This window comes from Schistocerca americana, chromosome 5 (assembly GCF_021461395.2).
Source record: "Schistocerca americana isolate TAMUIC-IGC-003095 chromosome 5, iqSchAmer2.1, whole genome shotgun sequence".
NCBI lineage: Eukaryota > Metazoa > Arthropoda > Insecta > Orthoptera > Acrididae > Schistocerca > Schistocerca americana.
This window is the reverse complement of record NC_060123.1, coordinates 612420009-612433474: the sequence shown is the minus strand read 5'-3', so window position 1 is coordinate 612433474 and position 13466 is coordinate 612420009. Positions and strand designations below refer to the sequence as shown.

The 13466-nt window shown below is 41.3% G+C and overlaps 1 protein-coding gene across 3 annotated transcripts in view; it reads right to left on the bottom strand.

Annotated features, from left to right (window-relative positions):
- Positions 1-13466, bottom strand: part of LOC124615459 (nuclear factor of activated T-cells 5-like) — a 403737-nt gene that overhangs the window by 67099 nt on the left and 323172 nt on the right. For 2 of the 3 annotated variants that reach the window (XM_047143361.1, XM_047143362.1), the window contains exons 2-4: positions 5941-6048; positions 3023-3156; positions 2747-2883 (exon numbers count right to left, since the gene is read on the bottom strand). In XM_047143361.1, coding sequence (XP_046999317.1) covers positions 2747-2883; positions 3023-3156; positions 5941-6048 — 379 coding nt within the window. Of the gene's footprint in view, positions 1-2746; positions 2884-3022; positions 3157-5940; positions 6049-7265; positions 7399-13466 lie in introns of those variants that run through there. The other variant, XM_047143363.1, reaches the window with a different exon arrangement.

The following is a 13466-nucleotide window of genomic DNA, read 5'->3' as shown; positions in this document are numbered from 1 at the left end:
CATAAGGGAGCAATTGACAGGAATGGGGGAAATAAATACAGTAGAAGAAGAATGGGTAGCTTTGAGGGATGAAGTAGTGAAGGCAGCAGAAGATCAAGTAGGTAAAAAGACGAGGGCTAGTAGAAATCCTTGGGTAACAGAAGAAATATTGAATTTAATTGATGAAAGGAGAAAATATAAAAATGCAGTAAGTGAAACAGGCAAAAAGGAATACAAACGTCTCAAAAATGAGATAGACAGGAAGCGCAAAATGGCTAAGCAGGGATGCCTAGAGGACAAATGTAAGGATGTAGAGGCCTATCTCACTAGGGGTAAGGTAGATACCGCCTACAGGAAAATTAAAGAGACCTTTGGAGATAAGAGAACCACTTGCATGAATATCAAGAGCTCAGATGGCAACCCAGTTCTAAGCAAAGAAGGGAAAGCAGAAAGGTGGAAGGAGTATATAGAGGGTCTATACAAGGGCGATGTACTTGAGGACAATATTATGGAAATGGAAGAGGATGTAGATGAAGATGAAATGGGAGATACGATACTGCGTGAAGAGTTTGACAGAGCATTGAAAGACCTGAGTCGAAACAAGGCCCCCGGAGTAGACAATATTCCATTTGAACTACTGACGGCCGTGGGAGAGCCAGTCCTGACAAAACTCTACCATCTGGTGAGCAAGATGTATGAAACAGGCGAAATACCCTCAGACTTCAAGAAGAATATAATAATTCCAATCCCAAAGAAAGCAGGTGTTGACAGATGTGAAAATTACCGAACTATCAGCTTAATAAGTCACAGCTGCAAAATACTAACACGAATTCTTTACAGACGAATGGAAAAACTAGTAGAAGCCAACCTCGGGGAAGATCAGTTTGCATTCCGTAGAAACACTGGAACACGTGAGGCAATACTGACCTTACGACTTATCTTAGAAGAAAGATTAAGGAAAGGCAAACCTACGTTTCTAGCATTTGTAGACTTAGAGAAAGCTTTTGACAATGTTGACTGGAATACTCTCTTTCAAATTCTAAAGGTGGCAGGGGTAAAATACAGGGAGCGAAAGGCTATTTACAATTTGTACAGAAACCAGATGGCAGTTATAAGAGTCGAGGGACATGAAAGGGAAGCAGTGGTTGGGAAGGGAGTAAGACACGGTTGTAGCCTCTCCCCGATGTTGTTCAATCTGTATATTGAGCAAGCAGTAAAGGAAACAAAAGAAAAATTCGGGGTAGGTATTAAAATTCATGGAGAAGAAATAAAAACTTTGAGGTTCGCCGATGACATTGTAATTCTGTCAGAGACAGCAAAGGACTTGGAAGAGCAGTTGAATGGAATGGACAGTGTCTTGAAAGGAGGATATAAGATGATCATCAACAAAAGCAAAACAAGGATAATGGAATGTAGTCTAATTAAATCGGGTGATGCTGAGGGAATTAGATTAGGAAATGAGGCACTTAAAGTAGTAAAGGAGTTTTGCTATTTGGGGAGCAAAATAACTGATGATGGTCGAAGTAGAGAGGATATAAAATGTAGGCTGGCAATGGCAAGGAAAGCGTTTCTGAAGAAGAGAAATTTGTTAACATCCAGTATTGATTTAAGTGTCAGGAAGTCATTTCTGAAAGTATTTGTATGGAGTGTAGCCATGTATGGAAGTGAAACATGGACGATAAATAGTTTGGACAAGAAGAGAATAGAAGCTTTCGAAATGTGGTGCTACAGAAGAATGCTGAAGATTAGATGGGTAGATCACATAACTAATGAGGAAGAATTGAATAGGATTGGGGAGAAGAGAAGTTTGTGGCACAACTTGACCAGAAGAAGGGATCGGTTGGTAGGACATGTTCTGAGGCATCAAGGGATCACCAATTTAGTGTTGGAGGGCAGCGTGGAGGGTAAAAATCGTAGAGGGAGACCAAGAGATGAATACACTAAGCAGATTCAGAAGGATGTAGGTTGCAGTAGGTACTGGGAGATGAAAAAGCTTGCACAGGATAGAGTGGCATGGCGAGCTGCATCAAACCAGTCTCAGGACTGAAGACCACAACAACAACAACATATATTAAAAGAACATGTAGCCTTTGTCTGACAGAGTATTTATTAGAGCATTGTGTAAAGGTTTGAAGTAAATTAGTAAAAAACTTTTCATGGTGATGTAAAGCTACAACTTGTCTTTATATAGTAGTATTAGACTTTCTTGGAGATGTTATTTGTCTACGCAACTAAAAAAAAGGTAGTTTGTTTTTATTCTACATACATTTCACTTTCTCCTATTTATGAAGCATCATCAGTGGTGTGTAATACATGAGATTTCACAAATACTAAGAAGCAAAATGCATGTAGCATAAACACGAAGTCTAATTCGGTTCCATAGACAGACCACATCTGAAAGAATGTAATAATGATAACACTTGTGCTATTACATTTATTACATACTTTTGTGTATCTGCATTTTTCTGCAAAAATTCAGTTTCATCGCACTAAGTTAAAAGTAGTTGTGTCAAAATTGAATACTTATTTCTCCTGCAACTGAGACTAAAACAACACTGTTATTGTTTATTCAAATCAGCTGTTCTGCCATTCTAGCTTTCCCTGGTCACTATTAGCAGGCATTCACAACTTCCACTTCAGTTTAGAGACACTGACAGTCCTTTGTAAAATGTACCCCAAAAATCTAATTACAGTTACATACTCTAAAATTTCAATTTCTTCTAAACTATACAACAAAAGTGGACAAAGTACTGAGCATCTACTATACCTTCCAGGAATTTGCAGGTCCTTCCTCCCTCTGCTCATCGTTTCAGAAAAACCAAAATTGTCATTGGCATCATCTGACTCCAACTTTATATCCAATTTCTTGCGTTTTGTTTCAGGATGATCATTTGACCATAACACCTAAAAATAAGTATATCATAACAAAAAAACACACATATTTACCTGATAATTGGCATAAACCGAATTACAGAAAATCTCAACTTGTGAAGTAATGATTACATCGTCGGCATGAATATCAAAGAAATGCTGTGGTTATTACCTCCTGATCGACCACTTTCAATCCTGGTCTCGCAGCCAACTGGTAATCAAGGTGATGGTCAAAACCTAGTCCAGAATCATTAGAATTTTCACAAGGATCAGCACCAAAGCCACGAATGTCTCTTCCCCCTGCCACTGTAGCATGTTACAGAAACAAAGCTAACTTCAATAAAGGAAATATTGTACGTAAAACTATAATAGGCACATAAGACTAATAACACTCTAGTGGAAAGATATGTCATCACTCATATACCAGCTGTGACAGCAGATTACAAACAGTTTAATAAAGCCACTGTTAAGAAGTTGAAGTCTCAGATGAATGATGACTTATCCTTCCCTTTCTAATCATAGTGTGTCATTTGTGTGTCCCACTGATGTACCAAACAAATATACAAGTCACATTTAAAGTACAGATGTAAGTTGAAAGATGAGCTCTTTAAGCAGGCATAGTCCCACTTGCTCTGTACTAACTTTTGGGACCTCCATATTTAGCATACACAATTTTTTCTCTCTTACGTACAAAAAGTAAGATGTCACAGAGAGAGGCTTCTAGACCAAATGGGATGCAAACGTTTCAGAGAACTGTACTTCATCTTGTATACATATGATCCCATTCTAAAAATCAGCACTTCTAGTGACCAATTCAGTGATACTAACATTATGGACAGTAGCAAACAGTATATGGAGACCAGTATGTATCAATTCACTTTGCAGAAGCATGTTCGCTGTTTTTAAACTTGCTGATAGTTTAAAACTAAGCACTAGAATGAGACACAAACCAGAGCCCTTGCCTTTTACGGGCAGTGGTGCTCCCCCAGGAGTGCCAGTCTGTCAAGCAATGAGGAGTTTGGAAGATGGAAGAGCGCTTTTGGCAGAACTGAACTGTGAAGGTATGTGACACCCTCCTGACTCACGTCAGAACACTAGCCATGGCGGTGGCAAGCATTTGGGTTCAAGTCCAAAAGAACTTTCAAAGCTTAGACAGTTCCAATATAACATTAAAAATTATCTAACAACACAATTTCATTTCTGAAGTCTCACTTATGTAATAATTTACCAAAGTGGTACATGAACTGAAGACATCTACAATGCACATAAACAAAACATGTTTTCCAAATGGTAGGAGATGGAAACATTTAGAAATATATAATAAGACTGTGGGAACCAAATGTTTCTTTTTCTGGTACTGGAGAGTTACCAAATAGTTTGACAGGGAGAAAAATATGTTTGATTCAGCCTGAGAAAGGTAGCTAGCAATTTTAAGTCTTCCTGTATGTTTCTACTGTTGCCATGTGGTGCAGAGATTTTATCTATCCACATTATAATTGTGTTTCACTTTGCACTGCCCATTTTGAGTGCTACTGTTCTAATTGCATAAAGCAATAGCACATTATATGATAATTTCTCTGGACTGTGTGTTTCTGCATTTGTGTTAACTATCTCTGACCTCAATCCTCTTTCAAAGAACCTGTAATGTTACAATTTTCCTGATTTGGCATGTGTATTGCATGGGCAATTCCAAAATTAAAACGATAACGAAACTGATAGAGGAGTTGGTAATATTTTATGGGTCAACTGAACCTACCAACAACTGACATTGGAATTTCCGATGTGGCATGTGACATTATATCTGTGCAAACAGAACACTAACATTATTTCTTTTGCTCTTGTTTTATTGTTTGCAATGTAGGTTGTGGTGATAGACTGACCTGTTCATATCCAATTGTGTAGGTTACTTTGGAAGACATTGGTAACTTCCCAATGTAATTAACTACAATTTATACACAGCTACATTGCAACCACTTATAAACACACAGTGTGCATAATGCAGTGTAAAAATGTACATATATGAAAAGAAAAGAAACAAACAACAGATAATGTGGCCAAAGCAAACAGAACTGCACACTACATCACACATATTTTTAAAATAATATACCAGAAATGTGAAAAAAAACACTTCTAGAAAATAATTTTAGAGAATCTTTAGTGTCAGGTTGACAGCTTTCACCTTCATTACCAGATTAGATACAAGGAATTTACATTGGAAAAGAAAAAGAAGTTAATAAAAGTATTTTTCTTTCTTCAAAGTATACATAATCAGATCCATCATTCCCAAAATTAAAAAAGTGCATTGTTTACAAGAATCATAGAAACTGAACAGAAGTGATTTAATGGTTTTCAGAACACGAATTCCCACCTATGTAGGCGATTCAGATTTTGGCAGTGGCACAAATTTTCATTGATAGTATATGGTCAGCCAGAGAGGGAAGAACAACCCATTGGAATCAACCCAGTCAACAATGCTACATTAATTTACTTTTTAGTATTGATACACAAAAGTGACCACGAGGGGCAAGTTCCCAAGTTTGCAAATATGACACATGCAGTAGAAAAATTAAAATAGGAGTAGGTGAATTATTCAACCATTGGAGACAAACAGGAGTCACAAATTTTTGTCTCCTACCATGTATTCATTCCTCTACTTCTTTTACTTAATACACGAGGTTACAACAGTGGAGGTCTGGGATCACCTCCTGCATTAAAACCTGAACTGAAGTCTTTCACAAAATTTCCCATCCGCCAAAATACAGAGATGCCAATGTACAGGCATCAGGCTCTCCAAAACTGTATTTTCTTAGCTTCAAGTAAGGCACTGCACCAAAAATATTTGTGAATAAATGTTGTTGTTATTAGCTTCAAATTATTCACTGCACCTCAAACAACAACAACAAATAACATTAAATTAAGTTGTGAGGTAAATTCCATCATATTCTTCAAGAAACACAACAGTATTTTGCTACATCTATCCTTTCCCACACAACTGGAGACAAAATTAATGAGAGCCCCTAAAGAAATAACCATTAAGACAGAAATGAAGAAGAATAAATTGCGAAAGTGAAGTACTTCGGCACATCTTACCTGATGCCCGAGTCTGCGTTAAAGCTGGTCGCTTAGCACCCAAACCTTTGACAGATCTTCGATGTGGCCGAGGCGGCAACGGTGTACTGACAATGAGCTTCATTGTGCCTGCAGCAGAACACACAACCGTACAGATTTAATACAGTACTTGAAAGATGACTGGCTGGCAGATATAATGTTGTAGGCTTAACTTAAAAACAGCTGAAAGCACCAGCTGATACAAATAGCATGGAACAGTTATGACCTGTTAAAGCAAACACTGCAATCAAATTTTTAGTTGTTCCTATACCAAAAACAACACCAAGCAGTAATTACTTACAAATGTGTAGTAGTTAATTACAAATGTAATGTTTAGAAGGAACAGAATGGTAAACACACATTCCTGCTGAGGCTTCACTGTAACACTATGTTGGTGATAGTACTTGGAGGATCTGGTAAGTACTGGTACTCGATTAAAGCCTATGATTCTGGGCCCTTAACATACTGCCTAAAACTAAGCAATCTAGTGAAGGCAAGAGCCACAGACATTAATCAGATCCTTTAAAGCTGTGCCCTGCTATTAACTAGCAATCATAAGGCAACACTGCAGAAATAATGCACAGAGGATCATCCTCGGTATGGGGAATATCAAACATTTCTGGCGAATTAGGACAAATATTTTTTTGCAGTCCACGTTGCAAAAATAGTAACTATTTTCTCAACCATATGTGGAAAGTAGACATTCAGTTTAAAAAAGTACGTGAAGCAAGTACGAGCCGTGGTACATGCTGTCTTAACTGGCGTCATCATCTTGTCGGTACGTTTAAGAGATTGGTATGGGAATACATATTGTTTTTGTCACACAAGAAGCATGTTGTTATTGATCGTTTCGATCCAGCCGGGATCGATTACCACCACAAATTGGTGAAATGTCCTAGTGTCCACCTGATATATGGATGAACTATTTCTACACCTATCGAGTGTTCGGACGCAGCTTCAACTTGCGCCGTGGCTTCGCACTTCTTTCCCGACAGATTCCAGAAATGCGCATTATGCCAGCGGTCGCGGCTGGAGTGACCGAAACGCAGCGCGCCACTGTAGGATGTGCGCGTTCGTCACGTTTCGGAGCACTGGCCAGAATGCAAGCGGTCCCGCAAATGAAAATATCTGCGCTATTTTCATAAACATGCACGTTGTCACTAGCTCCGGTTCTCCAAATTCACTTTCACACTTTTCCACGAACGTCGAGCAGTGAGTAAATGACGCCGACAGTCGCTGTAAATGACAGGAGGCACACGAAACGCTAGTGTCAGGTGGCGCGCCGCGCAGCCAAAGTGTTCGCAAACCTCTGTGTAGTCATCCCCCGCCGGCAGCATCCGTCTTCTGCCGTGACTGAGAAGCGACTACCGCAGTTTATCAACAGCAGCACAAGCCGGCGCAAAGACTGTGTCTCCTAATGAGTCACCGCGCACCGCACACACGCACGCACGTCACTTCGCACCAACCCGCACGCACCGGGGCAGCAACACAACTGTGAGCAGCCGCAGTCACAAACAAGTGCCGGCGCAGGCGCAGGCGCGGTGCCCTCAATAAGCGCCGTGTTCCAGCCGATTGGCCGGCGTCCCGGCTCACGTGGCCCTCCATGTGACCCGCCGTCGCCGCTACCACGGCAGTCGCGGCGCAGTTTGCTGCTCAACAGGTTTGGAAGCACCTCAATCACCGGGAGCCACTCCGCGCTCTCTACAATGTTTTCTGATACTTGTATAAAACCAGGCAGCACCATTCTACGTAAATCCGTTCTCCCTGCGTGCGATTTAGGCCTTAAATTACGGAACATCACTGTCCGACGATACTGGTTAGCTTTTGCGATCAAAGCATAGATTTTTTTATGCTTCGCTCCTCAATTTAAAGTTTGGCTTGCACGAACAGTAAAACGTTGCATAATGACTACATGGCAATTCAGAGAGACTGCTTGAAAACAAGATTGCCGCACAATCGCTGCAAACAAGTCATATCCGTTACATCTATACAGGAGTGTGCGAACAGAGCGATTTAAAGTGGAACGATCACGTAAAATTAGTCGAAAGAGAGATGGCGCCAGACTGAGATCCAAAAGAAGAATCATCACGACGTTGTAGTCTGTGCACGAGACGGGTAGCTAACAAAACTGGTTCAACCGATATGTGAATATTGCTTGTCAGTCTGGGATCCTTATCAGATAGGACTGATCGAGGAAATAGAGGAGGTCCAAAGAAGAGCAGCGCGTTTCGCCAAGGATTCGTTTACAAGCCCGAAAGCGAGATGTAGGTGACGCGGCTGGCCCTAAGGCGTTGTGCAAGCGGTATGCTTCACTGAGAAATTCAGAGACACCTGGAAGAGTCAACCAACATATTACATCTACATCTATACTCCACAAGCAACCCTATGGTGTGTGGCGGAGGGTTCTTAGTGTACCTATGACCCTTCCCTTCTCTCCTGTTCCAGTCGCGAATAGTGTCCGGAGATGAACAACTGTCGATAAGCCTCCGTGTGGGCTCGTATATCTAATTTCACGTTCATGATCATTTAGCGAGATATACGTATGAAGAAACAACGTTCCCTACGCACGAGGAAACATTTCCGTTGACTCACTCCCGAAATTTTAACAGCAAAATAACCGGTAATGCACAACGCCTCTCTTGTAGTTTCTGCCACTGGAGTTGCACGAGCATCTTTCAGTGAAGCTTTGGCGGTTATTAAATTAGCCTGCGAGGAAATCTTATGTTCTTATTTGGATCTTCTATACTTCCTCTATCAATCTTATCTCGAAGGGGTCCCAAACTGCGATATTCAAGCATTTCCGGCAGTGTCCGTTGTGCGTTTACACAGAGACAGGTTTACTAATGAAGAATTGGCCTATACGCACCTGATTTGTGGGTACGCTGAATGCAATGGAACAGCATCTCAACGGTCCTATGCGATGGCAACCACATCACAGTACTTTTGTACTGCCTGATGGTTATTACATTACTCCGTGTTGTGGTTCGTGCGTTTTACGTTCTGCTTATTGCATATTACACACTTCTCCACTGTTGTGACGGTATTTTCACAGAAACAGTGGTCATTGCGGTAACAAACCGAATACATCACAATACATTATTACTCTGTACGAGCCGCCAACACTGTAGATGCCTTATACAAAGTGACCGACCAGGCGTCCGGATTTCGTCGGAACAGTTCCTGTTTTTGGAGTCCAGTCCTCTTGTCCCCATCGGGTTCTGCCGTTACCCCTAAATGTCCTGGTTTTTAGAAACAAAAACAAATTCTCGGTCTTGCGAGGGTTCAACATAATATAACTTTTTGTATTTCTGGCATTGTAAAAGTATTTGCACTTTATTTCTATATCGTAATCGTAATCGAACATACCATGACTCGCCGTATTACGAAATGCGTTCACGTGGCCTACTTGGTGATGCAATGGAGATCTTCAATAATACTTGCGCTGAAGTTGGTATTACTGACATGGGTTTGCTAAGCGGTAAACCTAATGATTTCATGTGTATTCGTTGACGTTAGTATTGCAGGCGGTACAGCACAGATAGGTTCTCTATTCACTGTGTATGGACTTCACCACCTCCGCAATACCCAAACGGCACTGAATTTTCAATCAGGAGAGGTAAGTAACGTATTCATAATCCAATGTCATAAACAATGTGATACAAGTCTGTTTTTAATTAAATCAAATTTAAGCACTCAAGCTATCACCCATCATTTATTTACTTCTAAAACAATTATCCATTCATAATAAAGAAGGATTAAAAAGTTGGTCCCAACATCGACTCCCAGAAATATGGTCACCTTACCTTATACCAAAATACACAGAAGGTATCCCTGAAAAACCTTTGAGTTTGTCGGCGGAGTTCTGATTCATACTGTATACCGTAAAAAGTTACGGTCTTATAATGAGAAACAGCTGAAACCACTAAAACAGGACAAAGCTAGAAGGGCCCAGTGCAATTTCTATCATATTCTCTACTGAGTTTGCACCTGAGATGCCCCTCTTTTAACTATGATGTATTGTAGATCCCTCGAAGAAAAGACCGTGTCCAGCATCTGGAAGAAAGCACAGGTCACGCCATCTAAAGAAGGGCACTAGAAGTGACCCACAAAGCTGACTTCCAATATCCCTGACATCGATTTGTTGTAGAATCTCAGAACATATTCTGGGCTCAAACATAATGAGATATCTCGAACAGAATGACCTTCTCCGTAGCAACAAATACGGATTCAATCACGTGAAACCCAAGTCGCACTTTTCTCACATGACACACATGCCTTAGATCGAGAGTCTGGTAGATGCAGTATTTCTCGATTTCAGAAAAGCATAGAACACAGTACCATCAAAATTACGATCGTATGGCATGATGATGGGGTCCGGTCCTAGGGGAGGTGGTTACCGTTGCCTTCCTCCGACCGTAATGGGGATGAATGATGATGATGAAGACGACACAACAACACCCAGTCATCTAGAGGCAGGTAAAATCCCTGAACCCGCCGGGAATCGAACCCGGGAAGCGAGAAAGCTACCGCAAGACCACGAGTTGTGTATGGCACATCAAGCGATATTTGTGACTCGATCTTTTGGTACAGAGAAAGCAGCAAGTTATCTTGGATGAAGAGAAATCGACAGATATGGAAGCAATTTCGGGTGTGCCCCGAGAAAGTGAACTGAGACCTTTCCTGTACATGTTGTATATTAATGACCTTGATGACAACAATAATAGTAGACCTCAGAGTTCTCGAAGATAAATATTCAGTCAGAACTTGATAAGATTTTTAAGTGGTACAAAGAACGGCAGCTTGCCTTAAATGTTCAGAAATGTAAAATTGTGCACTTCAAAAACCGAAGGAAGGTATTATCCTATGACGATAATATCAATGAGTCACGGCAGGAATCGGTGAACTCATTATAAATACTTCGGTGTGACGTTTTGTAGGGATTTGAAATGGAACGATCACGCAGGCTCAGTCATGGATAAGGCAGGTGGCATACTTTGGTTTGCCGGGCGTTGTGGCCGAGCGGTTCTAGGCGCTTCAGTCTGGAACCACGCGACCGCAACGGTCGCAGGTTCGAATCCTGCCTCGGGCATGGATGTGTGTGACATCCTTAGGTTAGTTAGGTTTACGTAGTTCTAAGTTCTAGGGGACTGGTGACCTCAGATGTTAAGTCCCATAGTGCTCAGAGCCATTTGAACCATACTTTGGTTTATTGATAGAATACTGGAAAAAATGCAGTAAGTCTACAAAGGAAACTGCTTACAAATCACTCGTGCGACCCATCCTAGAACACTGCGTCAGTGTGTGAGCCCGCATCAAATATGACTAACAGGGGATATTGAACGTATGTAGAGAAGGGCAGCACGAATGACCCACTGGTTTCTTTGAACCGCGAAAGATGGTAGCATAAAAGAACTGAACTGCCCGACTCTTCAAGATAGACGTGAACTATCCCGAAAAAGCTTACTGACAAAGTATCAGTTACCGGCTTCAGAATGTAACGCTCCCGTACGCATCCTGAGGACAAGATTAGATTAATTACAGCAAGCACGGAGGCATTTAAGCAGTAGTTCTTCCCGCGCTCCGTATGTGAATCGAAAGGGTGGGAGGGGGGGGGGGGTAGCACTGATAACTGGTGCAATGGGACGTACCCTCTGTTACACACTTCACAAGGGTTTGTAGAGTCTCTGTGTCACACACTGTAAAACTACTTGCTAAGAACAGATATAGATGTACGAAGTGTGTTCGGAAATGATTAACAATAATAATTCTCTATGTACTCTCCACCGATGCCAATACACCATTGCCACCTTCTGGTAATGTCATTATTTCGTCACGGAAGCATCGTGGTTGCCCTGTCACCCTAGCTGAAAGTTGCGCGCGCGTTTGTGTGTGTGTGTGTGTGTGTGTGTGTGTGTGTGTGTGTGTGTCACAGTACATCCTGCTGTTGACAACTGTTCTTTGTGGAAGCAAGTTTTACACCTACTTATCCATTCCGTGGACCGGACTTTCTTCCCATGTGTATGATAGTGACACTATGGTTCGTCGCGAGTCACCAGTTTGTCCAGGATAGTCGCCTTCTATTTTGTCCACAGCTTTTCCTACTTAACAACAAACAAGCGTTGTCCTTTCAGTACATATTTAGTTCACAACTGTTGTCCAGTGTCTGCGAGGTATGCTGGAATCAGTTCATCGTCCTACTAGAGGACGTGTCCGTAGTTTGAGCGGTATGCGTACAACAACGCAATTGTAAATAATTTCCGAACGCCTCTCGCAGACATAGATCTACATCTTAAGTAGTGCATTATGATCCTTTCATTTATTGTTTCCTGCCATTTGTTAGACATAAATTCTTGTCTGTAGTACTGCAGTGACTGGAGAAGCAGACATACGAAAATTAACAGCTTCCCTAATTTTCTAATTTTTATTTGCGGGAAAAGCTGTAATTTACGTTTGTGTACTTTTCCACCAGTCTCAGGAAGAGTGAATAATAATATTGCAGACCACTTTTATATAGAATTGATGTGGTGCAGAATGAGATGAACGAAATACATGCCCTGATGCTGAAGATATCACTCTGGAATGCAAAAGAATTCAGCAGCGGCTGGATACACTGTTTTCTTTATGTTTCAATGTTATAAACCAGCACTAAGAATCGAGTGCAGATGTATTTAATAAATGTTGCTGTACGGGTCATTATCCCGTTTGACGGACATTGTAGGACACATTTGAAAACTAACACGATTTGCTAAGAACTGTAAATGCTTCTACTAAGGTCCCATATTCCCAATGGTAGCCTATGTCGGTACGCCACAACTAAAACGGACCTTCGGTTTAGACCAGTTCGCCACTACTGTCCCAAAGAAAGGGAACATCCTCGTCGCTATCCGTTGTTTCAGGAGAAAGAGTTTTACCGGGCCCGCATTCATAGCTTCCTGGTCACTGCTTTTTTTAAAGACAGAAGTGAAACCCGACATCATATTACGCTATTACGGCTAATGGTCTCTAATGGTCTTTCGTTCTGGAAATTTCCGCCGCGCGTCTCTACCTGACAACTCGGTTCTTTACGTATGATTATTGGGCACAAATTTCGCTTCCCCCTCGGCTGTTGTTCCGGGCGGAAGAGAAGGGCAGATTCTGAAGTCTTTTGCATGCCATAACGGGCGCATTTCCATGTGGGAGAAGTCGTCGTGACACCGATGACATTCTTGCACTAAATCACAAGAAGTTAATATCCGACAGAATTCAATCTGGCGTCACAGTGCAACTGAGAAATTTCAGGGCAATTAACGACGACACTCGTAGAGTAAGAGTGGGGAAAAAATAATCTTGGTTTCAGTTTATGAGGTGTGTTCAAAAAATAATGGGAATTTTGTAATTTCGCATGTTGCAACATTCGTCCGATTCCCATGGTTTCTTCCTTGTGTTGGTATACATGTCTGAAAAGTATTTATACAGTGTTAGCCATATCAAACATTTAGTTTGTCGTCAGCTATCACAGAGTTACATGT